Source organism: Rhinolophus sinicus, chromosome 16, assembly GCF_057876585.1.
Source record: "Rhinolophus sinicus isolate RSI-liver-muscle chromosome 16, RSI-T2T, whole genome shotgun sequence".
Classification (NCBI taxonomy): Eukaryota; Metazoa; Chordata; class Mammalia; order Chiroptera; family Rhinolophidae; genus Rhinolophus; species Rhinolophus sinicus.
In genome coordinates this window covers 140587292-140612292 of record NC_142516.1, presented here as the reverse complement: position 1 = coordinate 140612292, position 25001 = coordinate 140587292, and the positions used below count along the sequence as shown (strand labels likewise).

The window sequence follows — 25001 nt, the reverse complement described above, 5'->3', positions numbered from 1 at the left end:
TTTGAAAAAAATCTATGAAGCATCACCTTACATCTTTCTGAGATCTTAATAAAAGCTTTCATACTCATGATCTTGACTTCATCTTTAGATCCTATTTTCCTGAAAATGCCCCAGATTTCATCTCTGTTTGAAAGTTACTTCTTAACTTCAGAATTGTTTGCCATCAAGACAGCCTGGCAGTGAGAAACGGTTTAATTTTCCAACCCAGAAAATCCAGGCTCCTTTATAGTTAATAGTTATTTCTTCAGCTTATCTCTTTACTCTCACATTTTACCATAGACAGCTATAAGAATCCAGGAAGTAGACTTTACATTCTGCCTGAAAAATCTCCTTAGCTAGGTCATCAGTTCCATATATGTGTTTTTTTGTTTTTCTGTTTTTTGTTTTTCCACATTGCTGCAGGTGACAGTGTTGCTAGTCTTTCCACAGTAGCATAAGAAGGGTCATGTTTCCTCCAGCTTCCAGCATCTTCCTCACTTTCCTTTAAGCCTCACCAAGAGCTTTCTTGATCACGCTTCTGCTAACATTTTCTTCAAGACTCCTCCAATTTCCCAAAGCTACTGCCTGTCTTTTAAAGTTTTATTTTTTAATGGTTTTTATGGTACATCCAGATACCGATATCTGTATTAATGGTCTACTGCTATGTAACAAAGCTCTCCAAAATTTAGTGGCTTAAAATATCCTTATCGCTCTCTTAGGTTCTAGTAGTTGACTGGGCTCAGCTAAGCCGATGTCTCACAGGCTCTCTCACAGCTGTAGTAAGCATCTGGGGCTGGAATCATCCAGACACGGTTCATTACATTTCTGAGGCTGGGCTAAGGAAACCCAGACAGCTGAGAGCTGAAGCAGTGGGGTCCTCCAGCATCGCTCTTACCTTCATGTGGCCTCTCCACATGTTCTCCACAGCATGGGTGCTTCAGGGTAAACAGTCTTCTCACATAGAGATCAGGGCTGCCAAAACATGTGCCCCAAGAGGTCAAGAGCCAGGCAGAAGATGTACTGCCTATGATCCAGCCACAGAAGACAAGCAGTGTCTCCTTCCCCATATTTTATTCACCAAGGGCAATCATAGAGGTCCTCCCTGTGTCAAGGTTCTAGACGAGCATGTGGGACTGAAAATATTGTTGAAGCCAGTTTTGGAAAATACAGTCTGCCACAAATCCTTTAGATTATTCAAATCTTCAGAACAACTCTATAACACTAATGTTAAAATTTTGTTTGGTTCATTAACTTTCTAGGAGAAGCTTACGAGCTGCTATGATTTAGCACAATGAAAGCCTTTAGAATAATGCTTATTAATTAGAGAATTGTGCATTTTGATATTTTCTGCTTTTAAAAGTTGGCTGTTTGTGGAACCCTGTATAATGCTGGCTTACAAAGATGCCCATTGAGTTAGAAAATTAACTCTGTTCTTTTCCATTCTCATTTGGATGTCTTCCATTTGTTTCATGTTTATAATGTGCCAGAATCTGAGCTAACACTTTGCATACAATATCTATTTTATGCCTTTGAGATTATTACTGATATTTTATGTGTGACTATACTGAAGCTTAGAGAAATTTTCCCAGGACCTCTTTTAAAATTACAATTTGTACCACTGCCCGCCCCCCCCACCCCCCCCCACACACACACATACAATTTTGTGACCCCTTGTCATGGCCTGCTGTTTCTCATCCTCATAGCATATATCATGTCCTAACATGCTATAGAATTTACTCATTTGTTTAATTTACCTTTGTTTTTATTGTCTGACACCTCCCACTAGGAAAGAGGAAGGTAGGGAACATATTTTCTGTGTTCACTAATGTGTTTTATTAAGTACTGGTTGAATGCATGACTGAATGAATGCATGAATGGACGGTCGTGCTGAGATTTGAATCCTGATCTGACTCCAAAGCCTTAATTTTAACCATTATACTTTATCTCCCCAAAACTGGGAGCAGAGACTGCTGTCACGTGCAGTCATAGTGAGAGAAAAATCTGGCTGCCTTAAACAACTCAGGAACTCAACTCAATTAGATGTGCTTATATCGATAATTCCTACAGATTAGTAAAATACCAAATTAGTAAAATAGTTCAAGATTTTTGAGGTTTTGATACGTCAGTAAAACTTTATGCAATTTCCTAAAATTAACATCTCAGTTTTCAGAGAAATTATGTTTAATTTAAAAACTTACACTTTATAGTAAAAATATCTTAGCAAAATAAGTCTTGGAATTTTTTTAACTTAAACTTCATTAAATGTTTTAAAGTCATATCTAAATAGTTTTCTGGCTTTTTCAACATTAGTTCTTACTGATAATGTCATGCTCATTTGTTTTTCTAAATATCTCCCCATTTTTCAACTTAAGAAGTTTCCACTTTAAAAGTTCTTGGTGAAATGTTATAGTCTTTTACCCTGTTAAATGTGTGTTTCTGTTATGTATTCAAATACACTGATTAATCGTAAAACCCTTGGCATCATTTTAATAACAATTTTTTAAAGAAATGATCATCTCTCTATGCATGTAGGTGTTTTGTTCATTTTATACCATTTCAATAATCAAGCTTACTCATTTCCTACAGGAAACACCCATATACTACTAACTAGCTAATCGGCTTGCTCTCCCTACCTTCCTGTTTTCTCTTCTCTAAAATCTTGAAGAACCAGTTCAACCTACACTTATTTCACACCTGTATCAGGCCCTAAGAATACAAGTGTACCTAGATCCGAGCAGCTGATCTGAAGTGTGCTGCATTGACAGGCACTTCCCGTTTGCAGGGAGCTGGCAGTCCAGGGCTACCTTATTATTCACCCAATGCCTTCTTCCATGGGTAGAAGTTGCCCTCCAGCTCCAAGACCAAAACTCTCTTTCTCATTGGCAATCTTGAGGTGGAGGCTGAGCTGGGATGCCGGAGGGTGGAGGGATGCAGGCCTGGGCCTCTGTATCAGTGACAATGCGAAGGCGCAGCGTAGGCAGGGGCAGCTGCAGCCAGCCCTGTTCCCGTTATGGTTTGGCCCTGGGGTCTCGCTAACACCTCCCATCACTTCTTTGTCCCCCCTTCAGTTCTCACCCGGCCCAGACCGCACAGTGATGACTACAGCACCATGAAAAAGATTCCTCCTCGGAAGCCAAAACGAAGCCCCAACACCAAACTCAGTGGCTCTTCCGAGGAGATCTCCCGCGCTGGACCAGGGGCCGTGGGGGCGCCCGGCACGCAGCGCAGAGCAGCGGGCCTGCAGTGCAGCCCAGGGGCTGTGCACGGGGTCCTTGCACACCCCACGCACTCGGAGCCGGAGCCGGAGCCGGTCTACATCGAGATGGTGGGCCGCACAGGCAGCCCAGACCAGGCAGAGGCCGTGTACGAGGAGATGAAGTACTTCGCTCCCCCGGAGGATAGTGGTGGTCTGGGGGTGGGCGCCTGGGCATCTGCATCCACCCCTTTGCTGTGTGAGGGTCGGAGCCCCATCAACTTGGAGGACAGCGACGTGAGTTGTTATACGTCCGGGCCCTGCAAAGACGCGTGTGACATTCCAGCCCCCTTCCCCAACCTGCTCCCTCACCGACCCCCACTCCTGGTGTTCCCCCCAACCCCGATCACCTGTTCCCCCGCGTCCGACGAATCACCTTTGACGCCCCTGGAGGTGAAAAAGCTGCCAGTCCTGGAAACCAACCTCAAGTACCCTGTGCCGTCGGAAGGCTCGAGTCCTGTGTCTCCACAGTATTCCAAAAGTCAAAAAGGGGACGGTGACAGGCCCGTGTCCCCCGGCCTGCCTGCGTTTAATGACTCCCACAAAGCATCTCCTCCTTCCTCACCACCGCCTGGTCCGGCGCCTGTGGCAGCTGCCCACCGGCCGAACACACACTTCACGTTCCCACCTGAGACCAGCGTGGTGAATGTGGCAAAAGCAGCCACACACACTGATCTGCCCAAAGTGCAGCAAAAGCCAAACTCTGCTCCAACTGCAGGTCCATGCAGCTCTTTCTCCAAGATTCCTTATTCCCCAGGGAAGGCGGCAGCTAGAGTTGACCATAGGAAGGCCAACTCCAACTCCCCCTCTCCAGTCCCCTACAGCCCCCCGAACTCCAGACCTCTCAGCAGCCCTCTGGACGAGCTCACTAGCCTCTTTAACTCTGGAAGGAGCATGCTTCGGAAGTCTGCAGCGGGAAGAAAAATCAGGGAACCTGAAGGTAAGCAGAATAAAACATGTCCTCCATTTGGGTATTGAAATGGATGGATGGATGGATGGATGGATGGATGGATGGATGGATGGATATATACACATATACACATATGCGTATATATGTAATTTAAATAACGTTTGAGGTGATTGTAGTGGTCATTCAAAGAAAATCTTATGCAACTAATATGGCCAAGTGGTAAGACTGAATGTTTCCATTTTGCAGATGGAAGTTCATGATATAAAAATACATAGCACTAAACCTGGATTCAATGCATTCTTATGAGTTGATAACTATTAGAGCAAGATAACTATTATCTCAACTAGAGTTGATAACTATTTTAGCTACTGATTCTTTTTTTCGGTAATAACATTTCCTTGGAACATGGAAATAGTATTTTTGTAACATTATGTTCTCAATTCCCATTTGATTTACAGTTCACCATTAACTCCTGTCTGTCCTGCTGTCTTGCTGTTCATCTCACTGCCACTCCTGGCTTCTGGGATGATTACCTATTCAGTTACTTCCTTACGCATAATACTTCTCACCTTTATATTGTTTTGAATGAACGACTTTCTTCCATTCATATACCATGGAGAGGTACATTTAACTCAGTTCTATCTATGTCTTCTCATTGAGCACCTCAGCCTAAGGCATGGTTTACAGTTGACCCTCCACTCAAGTGAACTCAGCAGCCAGAGGCTTTCCTGTATTAAAAAAAAAAAAAAAAAAAAGACATGTATTTTGTGTCTCTATAAAGGCAGAATGTAGCTAGCAAAAAAATCTTCATTAAGAATTTTTTGCCAAGCTCTTGTAAGCCAACCACATACTACTTCATTCAGATGTGGTTGCCTTGGTGCTCCAAAGATGCCGGTTTGGCAGATTTTCTTAATAATTATAAAGAATGTAGTCATCTTCCAAAAAATATTTTAAGGCTTTTATACAAATCTAAAATATTTCCCAGTGTTCTGTATTTTGGGCAAGAATTGCATTAATATAAACCATCTTCTCTTTAAGGAAATTATAACAGGTCCCTTTAGTTATGACGCTATTATCCTGAGGTAGATGACAACTATTCATATCTCACTTTACAGAGATGGAAAACTTCAAGGTGAAGAGGTTAAATACCTTCCTTAGGGTCGGGTGATAGGACTGGAAATAAAACTTTGACTTATGATATAACATTTTATGTATGCATTAACCTGATTTTTCTCCTAAAGAAAATACATAAATATGTTAACTTTCATCATTTGATTAGGAAAATTATTTTCAGTTCAAAAACTCTAGAAAATCAAGAAAGCAATCTGAATAACTGAAAAGTAAGTCAAGGTTAAGAATGCTTAGCAAATGAATGAATAACCTATCCCTATTTTTTCTTCAGACACATAAGCTAATTGTTTAGCTAACAATTTCTTCTTAATTATAGGCCATTAATAAATAAAATTGTCCTTGTAAGTAAGAGACTATTTGGGTTTCGCAAGTCATATGTTTCATTCCAAGGAACAAAATGGAATCTAAGAGAAAAGCATTAAATGAACAAATTAACATTTGTTTTTAGAACTGAAAGTTTTATCAAAACCTCATAAACCTCATTTTACGAGGGATGGGAATGGGTGAATTCTTCTTGGCTCTATTCAAGATAGTGTAGTTAATGAATTTCTAGACAGACCTCATCATTTAGAAACCCCTAAGTCTAGGGCTCAGAGCATAGTGAGAATTATTGTGAGGCCTCCGGGCATGGTGCATGCATTTGCTAATTATATTTCTGTATGGTGGCACTAACCAGTATTTGAGAACACATATCAAAACCTCAGGTACAATACTGTTAGTTCAACTCTAAAATTATGAAACATCTATTTTTCTACTGTGGGCTTTTACAAAACACTTTTTAATTTGAAAAGATTGGTTTGAGCCAATGATTTTCTCATAAATACATGAATTGGCAACTCCTGTCCCAGCACAATAGCTATAATAATGGAAAACTTAGCAATATGAGACTGAGTCACCCTCACACACCAGATGAGAGGAGTTCCAACTATACAGTTGAGAACTGTGTGATTCTTGATGGTCTGTGATGTGGGAAATAAGTTTACAGGTTATTTATTTATTTTAGACTGTAAAGGGGGCTAAAGATAAGATGTAGAAGAAAAAAGTGTTAGTGCTGGAGCTAATTACTGGAGCTGCTTGTACGTTACTAAGGTTTACACAATTTGGTCCTGAAGTCAGTCATCCATTTTCTTCTGAATGAGTTGAATGACTGTTATTAATGACTTACTGTAGTCTTGGGACTTCTTCCTTTTAATGTTTTAAATCTTCTACTTTACCCACTTTATGTTTAAAGATAGTCTTATTTTCATCTGAAATAGCTTTCTTACCAAATAATCCAGTGGGTGGCTAATTCACCCTCAAGGCACCTAAATTAATTACAGCTCATTTCTCATATGGTTGTTATATGGGGAAATTGTTCTGCAAATTTGGAAGAAGGATTCAAAATTGTCCCCTCACGTCTTGGGAAAGTGACCTTGAGGAGATTAAACTGCTCATTATTACCCTGCTATAGGTATTTCTAGTTAAAATATAAAGTATTATGAGTTGTGTATAGGAAATGAGATCCTTTGGTGTGTAATTCTGCTCCCTCAGTACTTGATAGACTTAGATATAAGATTTCATAAATATTACATTCCTTAAAACAGTTCATTTTCTATAGACTCTTGGGTATTCGATTTGAGGCGTACAAAGTCAACACAAATTCTGAGTCCAGCATGCACGTAGAGACAAAATGGGACTGTGCAAATGCTAGATGTGCCTGCAGCCTGAGAGGAATAATATTAGCAGCAAGGAGCTGTCATGCTTTGCTCCAGGCATTGTTTTAATAACCTATTTAATTCTCACAAGACTAAAGGAATCTGTTACTATTATCTCCATTTGACAGATGAGAAAACTTAAGTCACAGAGAGGTTAATCAGCTTTCTCGAAGTCACTCTGCTCATGAAAGACAGAGAATGAATTGAACACAGCAATTCTGTCACCAGTTGGCTAGTCTCTTAGCTACCTGTACAATGGTGCCTAGGACTAAAACAAAAAACAAAAGCAGAAGATAAGGTTTTTAAAATTCATATTTGTTCACCTGAGGTGCAGGAAGTAAGAATCATACAATTTGGGTGGAGAAAATTGCTCCATAAACTCAAAAGTGCCAAACATGTACTTTACAATATATAAACAATTTGGTAACACTACATGGGGACCACTTGGCCCTTAAAATTAAGAATGACTAAATGTTTAATTGTCTATGCTTTTCTAGATAACAATTATTCCATTCATTCACAAAATGTTTTACATCTATAATATGGCTAATATTATTACGCTAATTATTTCTAGTTGCCTAGTTTCAAAAAATTGTGAGACCTAATTCAAGACAAGAGGGAGATTCATTGGCTCTTTAGGCCACTAGGGTGCCCCATTGCTCTAAATGGCATTGCAGCGTTTGGTTGAGTTTATCTATAGCATGAAATAAAACGAGCATTTTATTCTCCACTCATGGTGATCAAGATGATAAGACATTGACAAAAATGCAGTACACCTCAGAAATCTGGAAAAGAAAGTGGAGAACAGCCAGGATGAATTGAGGAAAAGTCTGATTTGCAGAATGTTTTTTAATTGTTTCATTACTTTCTGATACTATGCATTCTTAATTTATAAGATATAAATAGGTAGTTAAAGATGAAGTCAACAAAAATAGTGTACAATATTTATTTGCGTATAGTAGGTGGTTATTAAATACCTAATACCAAACTTAAAAAAGCAGTTTGACATATAAAGACATTTGATAGATTTAGCCCTTTGGCATTTTTACTTAAGAACCACTTGAGCCAAATGGAAATAACTGTTAGTTTCAAATCTTTTATTTTATCAAATAAACATTTTGAATAAGAATGTTTTGAGATTTTAAGTGGGAGTATTATATAAATGAATTTTTACAATATTATGTTATTATGTTTTTATTCTGTAGGGCCATTTGTTTAAAACGGAATTCTTTTTAAAGTTAGCCCTGTGGAAAATTTCAAACATATACCAAAGTAGAGAGAATAGATTCATGAACTTTCTCCAGGGCCAATCCTATTCCATCTCTTTTCCTGCCCAGTTCCCTCCTACACCGTTAGATTATTTTGAAGTACATCCCAAAGTCAAATCAATTTATTAATAAATACTTATAAATATTTTATTACAGATGTTCTTTAGTAAAAAAAAAATCAAAGATTTATTATTAAGTCACTTTAATTAGCACAGACCAGTCGATCCATTTCAGCCCTCACCGACGTGAGACCACTGCTCATGGCAGAAGCTTCTGGAAGCCACGGCATCATTTTTCATGATACAAACAAAATAATTCTCAAGGGTTAGCTTTCCCCCAAAGCAACACTGGCTTGCAAGATGTTCCACACTGATTTGGAGACAGCCCCTGACCTGGGCAGCTGGTGCAGACAACCCCTTCTATTAAGAAAAAAACGTGTGGAGGTCTAAATATTACATCCAAACAGAACTAGCTGCGTATGAAAGAGCAATGCTCCAAAAGACATACAATTACATCTTAAATCAACATTTTTCTGAGGTTTGGATGTTTCTATGCCAAATTAAGGTCAGTTCCTTATACATGGTTTAGTAATAAGAAGAATGCTTAAAAATCACTGAAATATCATGGAATTACTGGCAGTAACCTGTGACTTGTTTAAAGATAGTGTTTGTAAATTGCCATTCTCTGCTCCTTGTGTGTGAAACAGAAGTTACCACACTATCTTCATTTAATCGTTGATACGTGAGATGGCAGAATAAGAAATTGGTCTGCCTTTATGCAGATCTTGCCATTCCATAATGGGATGCAGACCTTGACATCCCATAGGCTTCTTACCTTTACACAGGTCCTTGTAGCACTGTATCCTGTGCAGAACTGTTAATCTTTCTCACTCCCTGCAAGCTTTCTCTCCATGGTGATTTATTTGTGGGGGGGTGGTGGCCTGAGGCTTGATGAAAATTACAAAGGGCGTGGACAGAGCAAGCACATAGTTTACTGATGTGTTGCTGTCTGCATTCCTGCCTTGCATAGTCTCCCTCCTGTGAAAGTAAGGCATTCCTCTGCATTCTGGAACCATTTTGAATCAACACTAAATTCCCCTCATTTTCCAAATCAGTAAGTCCTTTGTGAAGATGATCTTAACATCCATCCCCACAGAGAAACTAGTTCTCCATGTATCACTAAGTGGATATTGGGCAAAGATGGGCTGTGTAAAGTTTCTTCCCTTGCTATGCCGATGAACCTGAGCTTTCACATAAAGAGAATATATCTCTCTGTGAGAAAATGATATTTCCACCAAGTTCTTGGTCCCTCTGCAATAACAGAGTATCTGTGTTTGGGACTTGCAGCTGTCCTAATTCCCCAAATGTCTGATAGAAATAATACTTAGTTCATTTCCACTTAGAAGTAAGCATTCAATTTTAATACATCAATTAGTAGCCAAATTTACCTATGTTAAGAGCATAGAGCTGTTTATCTTCTATATTAATTGGACTTTTTAAAAAAAATATTTTATTGGGGAAGGGGAACAGGACTTTATTGGGGAACAGTATGTATTTTCAGGACTTTTTTCCAAATCAAGTTGTGGTCCTTTCAATCTTAGTTGTGGAGGGCGCATTTCAGCTACAGGTTCAGTTGCCGTTGCTAGTTGCAGGGGGCGCAGCCCACCATCCCTTGCGGAACTCGAAAAGTTGAACCGGCAACCTTGTGGTTGAGAGCCCACTGGCCCATGTGGGAATTGAACCAGCAGCCTTCGGAGTTATGAGAATGGAGTTCCTACCTGAGCCACCAGGCCGGCCCTAATTGGACATTTTTAATGAGCTTTTGGTTTTGAATGCTTGTGCTTTGAATGTTTGTGATATTTTCCTCATAGTTTATAGCACCTTCTCTCTATAAATGCCCAAGAATTCACACAGGGAAATTGTGCAACCAGGGCCCTGTAAACTGGACTTGCATTAACTTGTAGAGCTAATTCCCTATAGTCATCCAATCAGCACTTACTTAATGTAAATACAAGGCTTGCTGCTGGGAATCCAAAAAATAAAGAAAGAAATCTGGCCCTTTCACAGACAGTGTAGAAGACAGGTGTGTCTACCCAGTTTCAATGAGTGAAATTCTGGTGGAGGAGCCAGAGAGGCTTTAGTTTAGGCATTATAAACCATTAGTGGGTCTAGAACTGAGCTCCAGGAGGCCCATGAGCCCCAGCAGTTGTGCACACATGGTATTCTTAGAGGCCAAGAAAAGGAGTGAGTTACTGCCTGAGAGTCAAGGAGAGCTTCCACTGAGCTGATCCATGAACAGAAAGAGTAATGGATGATGGTAACAAGTGGATGTAGGTCTCTGGGTGCAGAAGTAGAATACTTGTGGCAGCCAGAAGAGTCAAAGTGTGGTGAGACATGCAAGTTTAGGGTACATGGTCCTTTTAGAATACAGCTGTGAATGTTGAGGGGAAAAAGAGAGAGAAGAGAAGGTCCTATTTGCCTTGCATGGAATTACAGCAGGCTAAGCTTTCTACATGGAAGCTCCATGACAAGGCCCTGAATTACCTCCATTTGTTTCTCTTCCTCACATGGGAATTCAGCATGAATGCTTAGGATCTCTCCTACAAAGAGTGGAAAGAATCAGGGGAGGACAATGAAACAAAATGATAATGGCAATTCTAGGTATGTGCACGTGACCTCATATAATGGGAAATACTCAGAAACGCTATGGAACATTTGTTAAAGGTATTCTATTCATAGTATTAACAGCTAATATTTGTAAGTGGCCCTTTCCTGTTGGCCAAGCATGTTGACATCTCTTTTCTTCCCCAGTCCTTGCCTCTGTGAGGCGAGTGAAGCAGATGTTAGCATCCCCTTTTACTAATGAGCAATCTGAGACTTTGAGGGATTAAGTGATTTTCCCATAATCACAGAAACTAAGGGTCCCAGAATCAGGGATCAAACATGTCTCCTTTCTCCCAAACCCTGGATTCTTTTTATTATGCCATTCTTGGTCTCCAAACACAATTAATATTTCAAAGGATACCAAGCCTCTGTCTCAGAAAGTAATTCCCTTCTGAAGTTAAACATAAACTCATTACCAGGAAAAGATATGGGATGAAACGTCTCCCCCCTCTTGTAAATGTTCCTGAGGGACATTCATGGGTAGTTTTGAAGCTAAGAGGATGCGCCTTTTGTACCTCTCCACCTATCCCTCCTCTTGTCCTCACTTCTCTGGAAAACTCTTTGCTACTCACCCGTCCCACAAAGTGTCCTTTCTAATGCCAGGGACCCACAGCACACAGGTTGGGCCAGGATAATGCCTCACATTCAAAACTATTGTTTTCTGGCCTCTGTAAGGTTTTGCTTGAAAACTGAGTTTCTAATTATTGACATACAAATACACACTAAAGTTACATTCACTTGTAAAGTGCTCATCTTTCCTTTTTAAAAAGGAAAGCATTTAACTCTGTAGGATGTGAGCTTCAGTCTTATTGGTAGGGCATCAGAGGACTGCTCAGGACCAGCCAGAAAGGAAAAGGTGTGGTGGCCCCTCACCTTGTACCAGGGGCTATGCTAAGAACTGCACGGATGGTCAGCAGTGATTTTCAGCAGTAACTGGGGCAGGAGAAAGACACACACTCAAAAAAGCTCTCATCGTCTGTCTCTACAGTAACTTTCAAAAAATGAGGAAAAAAAACAAGGTAGAAGTTCATTATTTTCTAGATTATGTGACTATAGAAACAGAGATATGATGACGGCAAAGTTAGAAACATGACTGAATAAAAATCTAGTGTCAGGCACATACTCAGGGCCCCTCAAATATTTTTCCTGTGACCATGGTACTGCCACTAGGCCATGCTGCTTCATTATTCTTTGAAACCCAGGAGCAAAACAAAGCAGAGAGTTATGACAATTAAATATTTAAATCAACCTAATCAAAAAGTTACCCTTCAAATAGTATGAATTATCTTGGGAAATTACCTTAACATATTAGCTGTGAATCTACAGCCTCTAGCATGCCAGTCATACCAGAGATATGTATCTTGCATAAATCGTTCATCATTTTTGAGATGAGCCAAACGCTGCAAAGAGGCCATCACAACTGAGATGTTCTATAATGTATTGTCAGCGGGAGAAGAATCTATTGTACCTGGAATTCTGAAAGAAAAAAAAAAAAGAGAGAAAGAAAAGACAGTCCTTTCAGAAATGGATTATCTTTCATAACCAGTAAATATTTTTCATGCTATCAACCCGTTAAAGCTAGCAGCTATTGTGTATTGTGGGTTTCTATACTGGATTGTGAATTAAACTCCCACTGGGGGCTCCAAAGAGAAACCCAGTGCTTTATCCTCTAAGCCACTCAGCAGCTCTCCTTAAGCGAGTTAATAAAGACCTTCCTGACTATCTGCATCTCATTATTACCACATAATACAATATCCTGGGGTTTTCTTCCTTTTGTGAAGAAATGCTTAGAAGCGACATGGTGTGCAGAATGTTTTCCTAAAAATGGGCTGGATTGGTGCCATGTTCTCTCTCTTCTTAAGAGTATTGGAAAAGAAAAACCTATTTCTTAATTACCTACCAGTATTTAGGTCCTTTATGCTGCCTTGAATCATTTTTATGATTAATCCTCAGATTAGCCTAGAAAATTTCATGCCACCTGAGAGCTAGCGCTATGCATTATCATTTTGCTGAGTGCTCCATTCCATGAGTGAACAACAGTCACCTAGCATCACTGCGTGCTAGTCTCCCTGGTTTTTACTTCTTTCTGTTTCTGGTTTCTCCTTGAACTCTGCAATGTACCTTTACAATTACTGGCCCGTTGTAACTGAATAGTACATGTTAATTGTAATAAGACAATAAACAACAATCTCATTCATTTTGCTCCCCACACAGATGACGAGGTCCTGAAATATGCAGGGCCCAAACAATGGCAGGCATGAGCTAGATCCGAGATTACACAGATTTACAAGAGAACAATTACGGTAGCATGATACCTGAGAATTTGTGTATTATCCACGTCCCTGAAAAACCTACAAAAGAGCTTCTCATGCTCAAAACTCTGGCTCATAATCAAACATACTCTTCCAAAAGAAATGTTCATTTTCAAGAAAGGGAGAACTGACATATACACAATGCGTGCATCAGGGCATTTCCCAGGCAAATACCCATGTTTTGAATTTTGGTTTTATTATTCTTCTTTGATATGGAGAGATGGATGACTCAGGAAGAAGGGAGAGAGAGAAGACTTAAGCAAAGCAATGGGTAAAAACTGTCACTATGCAGGTATTTCCATGTTGCCAAAAAGCAAACCAAAGCCTGCAGCCATTAAATTACTTCCTAAAGTCAACATCTATATGTTAAGAGTTACACTTGCTTAATTCCAGTTCTCAGGCGAGATCACCGACTGGATGGGGCCAGGCCAGCTTTAACAGAAGGATGGAGAGGACACAGACGAGAACAAATAACTACAGTAAAGTAGCTCCCATAATACTTCTATCAGTTCACACGTTTTCTTAGGTAATGAATCAATGCCCAGCACATCCTACAGAGCAAAAGAGTATATGTGTATGTATGTAAATATGTATGTATGTGTGTATGTATTTATGTATTTCCATGAGAATTTTACTAACTTTATTTTGTCTCTTGGATTTAACTACCTTTATATATAGCTAATAATAGAGCCCTTCTTGGATTTTTAATAGAGAGATTGCTTTAAGAATAACTAGTGCAGTCCTTAGGAAAAATATAATCTGTGTCGCTCCATTTCAGGGACATTAGCTTGTGCTCCAGTCGTAACATGCTGTTCACCCCCTATCTCCACCACATAAACCTCAGCACAACTAGAGATTTAGTAGAATCACTTACATGTCATACAAGACAGTAAAGTTCTAATTGTTAGCATTAATTTCACTGGTGTAGTTGCAGCTATGTGGGGGTTCTCCTTCATTCACCTATTCAGACTTGAAATTATGTGTAATTTACAGAGGCTGGAATAGTGTCACAGGACAGAGGCACTGAGCTTTCTGTATGGTGATGAGGGAATCATAAAAATGTCTCTTTAATCCAATGATCATTCGAAAGCCCCGTGATGTGGTCCAGCTGCTCATCAGAGAGCATTTCCATTGCTGTGGGGACTGAATGCATCCTAGGAACCCTATGTAATGATTTTTAGAAAAAAATGTGCCACTTTTCAGATGATAAATACATTCTATGACATGGCCCCAAGACGTGTGTTGTGTTGGGTTTTTTTTTGCAGGGCTTAAAAATTCAGAGGTTAATGTAAGGCAAAATGTATTGCTGTTTTCTATTTGCCTCAAGTTTTCAAAGAGGTTTGGATAAATCATTAAGTAAGAAGGGCAAGCTTTATTTATTTACTCATTTATTTTTTAAAAATGCATTGAGGATATATTTTATGCCTGGTATTGTACTAAGTTGTATGGATTTTAAAAACAAAATGTGGGATTTGCTCATAAGCAGCTCACAGCATGGAAACGAGAAGTCCAGTGTGTCTCAGCAGAGAGAAACACTGACGCTATTATTCGGGCTTCACCAAACACTACTTACCCTTAATGCTTGTTAAATGCTACATTTTTATTCAATTCATTCTACTCTCTTCCCTTTTTAAATGACTGTTGTGACCCAGTAAATTGATTTCCCAACCCATATATATGTCCATTGAAACACTGGTCTAAAATGTCGGATTTATGTGGAGGGATGGAAGGGGATGAGACTAAAACAGCAGGAGAGAAAGTACCAGGACAGAAAGACCCCTCCCTCATGTTACAGACCAGTGTATGCTCCATCCTGCACTGTTATTAATACAAGAGCATGAAGACATAATCAAGTTACATTCTGGAATAACTACACCAGGGTATGTAGAAAGGAGTCTTCTATATTCATTCACATGCAAACATATAGACTTTAAAAATGATTCATGAGAAATGATTAGTTGTGAGGCATATGAGAAGGGAAACGCCATCACTTGCCTCGCTGTTGGTGGTTTCTTCCTGTGATACTGGGTGAAATGAGAAACCATTTGAGACCCAGGTTTAGTATTGCCTACAGTGCTGCAGTTGCTCATCCTTTCTGAGTAAGTGACATCTACTCTGTGATATGTCACTTGAATGGCTTAGGGTAATTCTGTCACGTGATTTAAAGGCACAACGCATTAGTAACGCTAGCCCATCTGCCTACAGTAAAGGACACGTAGGAGCTATCAAAGAAATAGTCCAAGTGGCCTGAGGAGAATTTTGACAAGAATTTAAGTCTTCATACATATTTTTAATTTATTATGGAAGGCCTCAGAGCTACTGGCTGCTAGTCAACCAATGTGGGCAAGGGCTCTTCTCCAGATGTGCAGGGTTACCATTGTGCTGTTGTTAAAACATTGAAATATCTTTGTATCAGTTGGAAATGAATGCTGTCCTGAGCCCTTCAAGGGTCACAAGCCTACCCCACCACCTTGGGTGTCCTGCTCCCAGCTTCTTCTCAGTTGAATATTTACACGACAAGAGATTAAAGGTCTATGGCTCCCACCTGTTCCAATGGGTCCTGGCTTGTGCCCTTTGGTTATTAAATATTTCAGGTGGGTAAATTTTGTAATTAGTTCTGAACACAGATTATATGTGTAGGTTTTAACTTTTGTTGATTTTACTAGTTCTCTCTGACCTGCTGCACATATATATCAGTGAAATTAATGCTAACAACTAGAGCTTTACTGTCTTGTAGCACATAAGTGATTCAACCAAATCTCTAGTTGTGCTGAGGTTTATGTGGCAGAGATAGGGGATGGCTAGAAGGCACTGGAACGGTATGTTACGACTGGAGCACAGGCTGATATCCTTGAAATGGAGCAACTGTAGATTATACTTTCCTTAAGGACTGCGGTAGTTATTCTTAAAGCACTTTCTCTGTTAAAAAATCCAAGAAGGGCTCTATTAGTAGCTATATATGAAGGTGGTTATGTACCAGACAAAATAGAGTCAATATAATTCTCATGAAAGTAAATAAATATATAAATACTCGTTTGTTCTGAAGGAATGTGCTGTTTACCTGAGAAAGGACGCCTGAACTGGTAGAAGTGTTATGGGGGCTACCCTGTGTTGGTTTTTTCAGATGATAGGCTTTGCTAACTTCCCATCCCTGTAACACCATGTAGGTGTCACAAACACTAAATGTTCCCAGTAAAAGAGCAGAAATATTATTTTCTGCACTTTTGCTTTCTGGAGAAAATGAAGGGGAACCATTTCACTAAACTAAAGCCTACGCTGCCAAGACCAACCGTGCTGCTTTGCAGGAGCTGCGTTCTAGGACGCCTGGATTTACGTTACCTGGCATTTAGGAAATGTAAAAATAACAGCAATATAAATAACTGCATGACCTATGAAATTATACATGAGGAATGGGTCTCCTGGCCAGGCCAGCTTGTTGTTTAGGTGTTACATATTCAGCTAATTATAGGAAGGGCAAGCTAACCAAGTGCAGGGAATTGATGTGATTTCTCGCCCTTCCCCGTGATGGCAGGGACAGACTAGATGAAAACAACAGGATCTACTTAGTTACATTTAAAAGAAAATTGACACCTGATTTTCTATGCATTTTTGGGTCCTGAAAACCTTATTCACACTGACTGTCATTTTTTAACTTTACCATCAATACATTCTTCCCCTGCTCAGCATATATGTTGTTGAAGGTATCACTCTATTTCCTGCTTCTGTTGGTATTTTGTAGACTTGGCAGGGGAGTGGGTAGCAGGAGCTAAGAGTAGGGGGTCAAGGAAGTGTTTCCATTCTACCTCTGAACCCAGAAGATAAGTGTCTGTGGTACTTCTGCCACAGAAGAATGCTTACGACACAGGTTCAAGAGGAATTTTGATCTACTAAAGAGTGGTGATTTTATAAAGGGTTATTAAAAAGTCGGAAGGAATGCTGGGGGCCAGCTCTAGCCTTTTAAGGTCAGTAGCACATAGGGCAATTATGTTCCCTCAGATCCCTCCTTTCCAATTGCCACAGTGTTTTATTTTTTCCTGTTTCTTAAGTAATCGGTTCTCATAGAAATATAACTGCCTTGTGGGATACTGCTGTGTCGCAGGAGTAAACACATGGGAACCCAGTATTCTGTTCCCAGTTCGGCGTTACTCTTAGACACTGAAGCCCTCTCTTGATACATTACTGCAACTATTAGCAAAGGGATTGTAAAGTCAGATTCACCTGGTTTGGTCAGTTTGACTTGTGTTGTACCAAACAAACACCAACTCAGTATGCACCCTTCATAAGCAAACTCATCTCCCCTTAAAAATATGCCCCTCTGTTGACAGCTTATATCTCATTATACAACTCCATATGTGAAACCTCTTCTTATTAGACTTTCGGATCACCCACTGTGCCTATGTGAATCCGCACACTTGACATTTGTCTTTCTCTGAGGCAATATGCCAAATGTTTGGGTTGCGCTTTCACGTATAAGAAAAAAGGTTTAATTCACTTCCTAGAAGCTTGGGATAGCAAAATGCGGGGGACCTCCAAGTAATTTCTAATCCCTTGTTTGCAGTTCTTCCTCAAGTGCAGTAACATACGATTTTAGAAAAATCAGAGATTTAAAAGACATTGTTCCTTGTGACACAAACTAGGTTTCGTTTGACACAATCTAGATGTCGGTTTGGGGTCTAAGTGTCCCGATGCATATTAATTACACACCACCTATGTGTATCTGTTAGCACAGTCCAGCTGTAACTTCTAAATTTTAGAAACGATAACCTGAGAAGTAGCAAGACCATGCCAGCCACCTCTCTCAGCGTTTGTACTTTTCCTTCAATGCCAAATAGGAAAAAACAAGCACATTCCCTTCGTGCAGTAGCCTTTCTGAAGAGGAATTTTCCTATAGAGTTGCAGAATGAATTATAGCCAGCATGAGTAATGAGTTTAAAATGTATTTTCACATTTTTTATGCCTTGCATAGCACTCTCAGTATTAAATCAGTCAAAAAGCTATAGTTTGTTTTTCTCCTGCATTACCGAAACCTGGATCCCATCTTACACATTTCCGAAATACACTCTCAAATTATCTCAAGTTAAGGTAACTGGGAGGGAAATGATGTTTTTGAGCATTTGTCTTAAAGAAACATAACATTGCTCCTTCCTTCCTCATTTTCCTTGACCTTTCCACGGCATTTGGTACTGTCAGCCTCCCTCAGCTTTGCACAGCCCTTCTGCCACCCCCACCTAGCCCCATGTGCTCCCCCCTTCAAGCCTGTACCTGCCTGTTTGTATCCACTATCACTTGTGCGTCACCTTCTGCCTCCTTACTCATAGGAATGTCGCTTTTCCTGGAAGAATCCTCCCTACCGAGAGATTCGTAAGTCTTTCCTAGATGTTTGCTTTTCCATCTTAAGAAATGCTCTTGTTCAAATAATTGCCACAGAGTTTAACCCTTGGGTATGTAGCTGTCACTTCAAAGTCAGCAGGTACAGCCCCAAACTCGTCCTGATTTCCGGGCACCTAGCTGGTCCTGACTTTCTCCCATTGCCTCTTCGCAAAGGGATCTTTAACTTGGCCCCTTCCCTGCCTTCCCGTTCCTTCTGCCACTGTCTGAGTCTAAGTTCTCACTGCTTTTCTGTTTTTAATCTCTCCTGGAAGCTAATCCAGCTGTACACTTTTTGCTAGATTAATAACACTTTAAAAATAGTCTTCTTCATGTCACGCCCTTACTCAAAATACTTGCTGGAGCCCACTCGCGTGATGCCACTTAAGTTCCAAATGTCTCCCACTTCCCACGGCAGACTTGTGGCAGAGCCAGCCTCCTCTCCCTCGAGCACACTCAGCTCTAGATTCTCCTGCTTTACGCTTTTGGCTTCCTTTTCCTTCCTCTTCTCCACATTGGTTTCTCCTCCTGCCAGCACCCCAGAGACTCACCTGGCCATGGCAGCCCTGCCCCTCCATGGGTTCCTGGGGCATTTTGCACAGCTCTCGTTTCATCCCCTTGTCTTCTGCTGCCTTAACATTTGCACTGAAGGCACCATGAAGGCAATCAGCTGTTAAGTCAAGTCACCACCCAGAAGCCTGAGAAAAGGCACCCATTAGAATGCACTCTGGATGTCTCTCCCACACATATTGGCATTTTATGTGTCAGAGGCTTTAACACACATATGCAAAAAGCAACAAACATTAACTCAGCTGAGCAGGACGAGAATCCTGTGATTACTCCAGATTATTCATTCCTAAATACCCCAGATCGATGTATAGTCATCTGTGCTTTTTCTTCTTGCCCTCATCAGTTTGTACCATAAATTCCTGTTATTTATTGTGTCTTATCGCCCCTCTAGAATGTAAGCATTTGAGGGATCTTTTGTTTTAGACATACATTTCTTAAAGCTTTCAGCTAAATCTTAGCATAAAGTCTGGACTGTGTAGGACTTAATAAATACTTATTGAATCCTTGGAGAATTCTCCCAGTTTGGAGAAAGAATGTGGTTGGCTCCTGGCTCACCACCCTTCCCTTTTATGTTCAGCTCTCACACATCCCCAGAGTGGCCACAGCTCAGGGACATCTTTCTGTTTCCCAGAGAATGACCAAGCACTATGCCCTTGGCCACATTTCTCCTTTCTGTTGACTGGGAGTGAGTGCTTCCCTCAGTCGCTCATTGTACTCACCATGTTTCTCTAGCTGGCCCAGAGTTATTCAGGGAAGCTCCTCTCTCCCCATTAAGAAGCTTCTCTCCTCCAGTGCAGAGTCTTTGTATTCATTCTCCAAGAGGAGTTCCTCTCTTTAGCCCTCGTCTCGCCTCTTCTCTCCCCCCAACAAAATCCTGCCTGCAATTTCCTACACACACCCCCTTTCATGAACATATTCATACCTTCCATATCAGAGTAAACTTGAAAAATAGTCCTGTAACTAGTGAGGAGTTAGGCTTTTCCTACTTGGACGTTGCCCTGAGGACCTGCATAAACCAACACTGACCATCAAAAATGGCATCAATGAGAGCTAGAGGCTATGCTGCCCTGTAGTCTTATTCAGTGAGTTCACACCCATTCTTCTCCCAGTGAGTGTGAACACCCAGAGTTAAGGATTTCATCAGATAGATTACAGCTAAACCTCTCCATGCCTGGGACAGGTTCTCTTTTTCCAGATACTGAAGCTTATACAATCAGGAAGAGGAGGGACTCCTTTAAGAAAAAGAATATAGATTGCAAAAATTTAGGAAGTAAAGTGAACATTTATTAAAAATGAGAAAATAAAGCAAATTATTGTTCGGTGCCTACAACAGTGCCTGCATATAGTAGGTGCTCAATAAATATTTGTTGCAAGAAAGAGTAAGTAGAATAAAGTAGAAAAATGAATGAATAATAAAAAGAATCATTACAACTGCATTACTATGGAAATGTTGTCAGAAAAAACTGTGAAGTATGCAAATGTTAACTGTTCATTCATTGCCCGGCTCCATCTCAAGCTTTAGAAGTGACCCTTGGAAGTGGGGGTGGGGTCTGGAACCTCCACTCACTAGAATCCTAGTCAACCTGCCTCTGTCCACCTCCGGCCACAAAGACTCCAGAGCCAACATTTATCAAATTGATTGTAATTTCCTGACATTATAACTTGTAAAGTAAGATTCTGAAATACTAACTATGCATGGACCTTGCATATTGGTGGGAAAATAATGAAATATTTATCAATGACAATTGGCAGGGCAGTACTGAAAACATGAATCCCCACACTGTGGGTCAAGAGTAGATTTCAAATATCCATCAGGCTTTTCTTCCACAAGTTAACACTCTTAGGTGGAAAGCAAACATCCCTGGCCCCTTGAATAAGTAGAAAATCGTCACCTCACACACTGTGATATTTCCCTTACCATGTAATTTTAAATAAGTAGAGATTAGAACTCAACACATATTATTAACAGTGGAAATCCTTTCGTATGTTTCCAATAATCTCATGTGAATGGGGAGAAATTGGCGTTGTGATATGTGATTTCTCTGTAGTTATTCAAATGAATTTTTCATTTAGTAAACTTGTCAACTATTTTAGTTACAAAAAAATATAGTTCCTTTTAGAAAATGCAATTTCTATAGCAATGTTGTTGTAATACTTCATTTTTCCCCTCTTTCTTTCAACAAATATGTATTGAGCACTTACTATGGGCAGGCACTGTTCTAGGCACCAACATTGCATTTGCGCTCATGGTGCCAACATTCCAGAGGGAGGAGACAGAAAACAGATAAACAATTAAAAAGTAATATGTTATGCAGTGAGGAGCACTATGTACAAAATCTAAAGCAGGGAGTAGAACAGAAATTGACCTGGAGCAGAGAGAGGGGTGCTATTTTCTAGAAGGTGGTCTAGAAGTCCCTTTTACTCAGGGGAGGTTTGAGCAGAGCCACCATGCTTCCTCAGGGAGAATGAAAGGCTAAGTGAGGGATGCAGGGGTGGCGTGTGACAAGAGGGGTAGTTGGAAGCAGGGAGTCGGGCCCTGGAGGGTCTCTCAGTCTCAGGAAACCTTTGGGTCTTAATCGGAAGAAAATAAGAAACCAGTGGAGAGACTTGAGTGGGAAAATGGCGTGTTCTAACTTAGGTTTTATTAAATGGCTTTCTCAACCTCAGCACTATGGATATCCTGGGCCACATAATTCTTCATTGCGGGGGGGGGGGGGGGGCTGTTCTGTACATTGTAGGGTGTTTTGTAGCATCTCTGTAATCTACCCACTAGATGCCAGTAGCATCTCCCTCTCCCAGTGTGACACCCAAAAACATCTCCTGACATTGCCAAATGTCCCTGGGGGACAGGAGGGTGGAGGTGTGGCAATATCACCTCCGATTAAAAACCAGTTTCAAACAATCATACCCACCCAGCAAGATATTTTAGTTACATAAAAACTAACATAGGCCAACTGATTTTTTTCTTGTATTCACATTTAGAGATTTGCTAGAACTCTCTCACTAGATTACAATTCAGCTTAAATGTGCGTGCATTGCATACATGTGTTTAATAATCATATCCTAATGTATAGATGGAGTATTTATCTTTGAGTCAGAGCCCAGTGTGATTCATTTCTCCCAGACCTATAAAAGCAACACACCAGGCAGGGGTCACAGAGAAAATCCTGTTTGTGGGCTAAAAGAAAGCACCACAGGTATTCAGATCAACTAGTGTTACAATGCACCCAACCAAAGGATGCCACTGAACTACACAAACCACTGAGTTCACAAGATGCAGCGATATAAAAAGGACTCAAACATACCTTAAATTGTTATGCAAGATTTTACAGTTCTCACTTCTCTACTTGTTTGCTTAGATTCCTTGAGACTCAAATATTTCCTTTTGGTGTGACCGACTTTTCTTCATCCTCAAAACCCCGATGGCCGTTGCTTGGAGGCATGAATGAACTTGATGACTTTATTTGCTCTGTATTATTCCTTTGAAAAGTCTCCATGAAGCATGCATCTTGTAAATGAACTTTTATAACTAAGGCTTCTTCTGACGTAATGCCAACATCCTCTGGATTTGTCGTTGTTGCAGTTCCTTCAATGCTTTACTACAGAGCAATGGGCATACTTTTGACAAGGAACAATGCAACCATTCTTTCATGGGCTAAACTGGCATTTTACAACAAAATCTAATTATTGAGTTTCTGCACTTGACCCTCGTTGTGACTGAGTCAAGAAATTAACAAGTGAGGGCACAGATACGTGTTTGGATCTAACTTGGAGTAAGGGTGTTTCTAAGCAAAGTCTGACACAGGATTAAGTAAACCAAGAACCCCCCACCCCCCAGTTAATATTAATGAATAAGGGTAACCCCGCAGTGGGGTCACCTGTATTGATTTCATGACTCTACTTCAGTGGCTAGTGTACATTATTTCCAACCTGCACTTCCCAGTTCATTATCACTGAGGTGTGGGTGATAAAATAAAGCCACAGAAAAGAAGTTGCCTGATCCTTTGACAGAAGCAAATAAAATAAGGAAGAAAGACTTTGCATAAGGGGCCAAGTACAGGAATGAGCGTGGGTGAGTGGTGGAACCCTGCATGCCGTAGTCTGCGTCCATCAGGGACACTAACTAATTGTGAAATGTTTGCACGTAGATTAACCTCCCTGAGCCTCAGTGACCTCATCTTGAAAACAGGCATGACAGTGACAACTCTTCAGAATTGTTAGGAAAACAAGAGCTAAATCAAGTGTCACATCTAGCAGAGGATTAGCACATGTTAGATAAACACTCCGGAGATGGCAATTATTTTAAAAGCAATGTGAATAATAATCATTAGGGTGGCCAGTCATTCTTACATCTTACCTTGAGAAGGACTAATTCCCTTACTTCGATCCAGAGTCGTCCTTGGGTAGACTTATGCTTTTAATATAAAAATATAAAGAACGTTTTAGTACTTAATGTAAGGATCGCACTACTGAAACAAATTTTAAAACATTTCTTGGCTACAATTTAACCTGCTGATTGGAAATGTGAATATTTTTTTTAAACTTTAAGAGCAAAAGTGGAGGTTTTTACTATAATTTAGATATATCAATAGTTTATGAGCTAGAACTCAGTTATGAGGGAAGCTGGCATCAAATATTCATACCAAGAGCCTGCCCCGTGTCTCAGAGGATTGATTGAGTCTTATACCACCAGACATAAGAGGACTGTCGCCGTTAACCCAAGGAGGTTCTCCCTGCTTCCCACCGTTTGGTGGTACCCTCCCCTGGTACTGAACACAAAACCTCAAATCCTGCCGCAGTGGTCTCCCCAGCCCTGGGTGACATGCCCAGCTCCCTTTCTCACATGCCCTTTGCTCCCACATGCCCATGTCATTAGGACTCTACTATCTGGCCTGTGGAGAAGGTGAGCTCTTCCCTGCTCAGGGTCTTCACACATGGAGAGATGTGGTCTTCCTACACAGCTACTTCTTTCCCTCCTTTTTCTCTGAGCCTAAATGCGACCTCCTAGAGATGTTTCCTTGAACCTGCATTGCCTGAAAACTTTGACTGCCCAGCCCCAATGCCCAGCAGTTTTTCTACCCAGCTGGGTGGCCACCTCTTTTTATGATGTATATTTGCTTGTCTGTCTGTTGTCAAAGTGGGCAGTAAGATCCAAGCTGCCTATCTGTGGTATTTATTATTGTGTATCCAGCACCTGGTATTGCGCACATAGTAGGCATTCAATAAACAACTGGATTAAAGGATTTAAAAGATAGCATTGAAGAGAAATAAAAGTAGGTGAATGTCTATGTTGTGAAATATCTTTAAAACCAAACCTGATTTACTAATGTTCCAAAGATTACAAATAAAAAAGTAAAAAGAGAAAATAGAGTTGACCAAATTGAATAGATAGTCTGTCAGTTCTAGCCTGGTTGATAATTGCTTGTTATCATGGTTAAGATGGTTAAGATCACCTGACCTGATATTCTTATGCACGCTGGCTTGACAGAGCCTGTTCCTTCGCTTGTTTTTTTTAAGTGCAAGAAGTCAGGAGCTGCAGTGGTTCACGGGATCATTTAAATATAAACTCTTCTGCCTGGTTTCAAAGCCCTGCCTACTTGGGCTTCATTCTGTCTATCCAGCATTTCCTGCTCTAAACCCTAGCACACCTCCCTGTCTGGGAAGCCCGGGCTCCTCTCTGTGCTGCACCGGCTTTACTTGTAAATGAGCAGTCACTGCACTGCAGCTGATCTGAACAAGATCCTTTCTGGTGGGTAGGAAGAGACAGGGTTGATGAGCGGAGAGCACATTCCAGACAGAGGGAATGCATAGGGCAAAGCACTGAACGAGGAGTCAATATGGAGCATCTGGGAAA

The 25001-nt window shown here is 40.5% G+C and overlaps 1 protein-coding gene across 3 annotated transcripts in view; it reads left to right on the top strand.

The window, feature by feature from the left end:
- MYO16 (myosin XVI) overlaps positions 1-25001 on the top strand; it is a 548145-nt gene that overhangs the window by 480970 nt on the left and 42174 nt on the right. For all 3 annotated transcript variants that reach the window (XM_019731063.3, XM_074329516.2, XM_019731062.3), the window contains one exon: positions 3048-4172. In XM_019731063.3, coding sequence (XP_019586622.3) covers positions 3048-4172 — 1125 coding nt within the window. The remainder of the gene's footprint in view (positions 1-3047; positions 4173-25001) is intronic.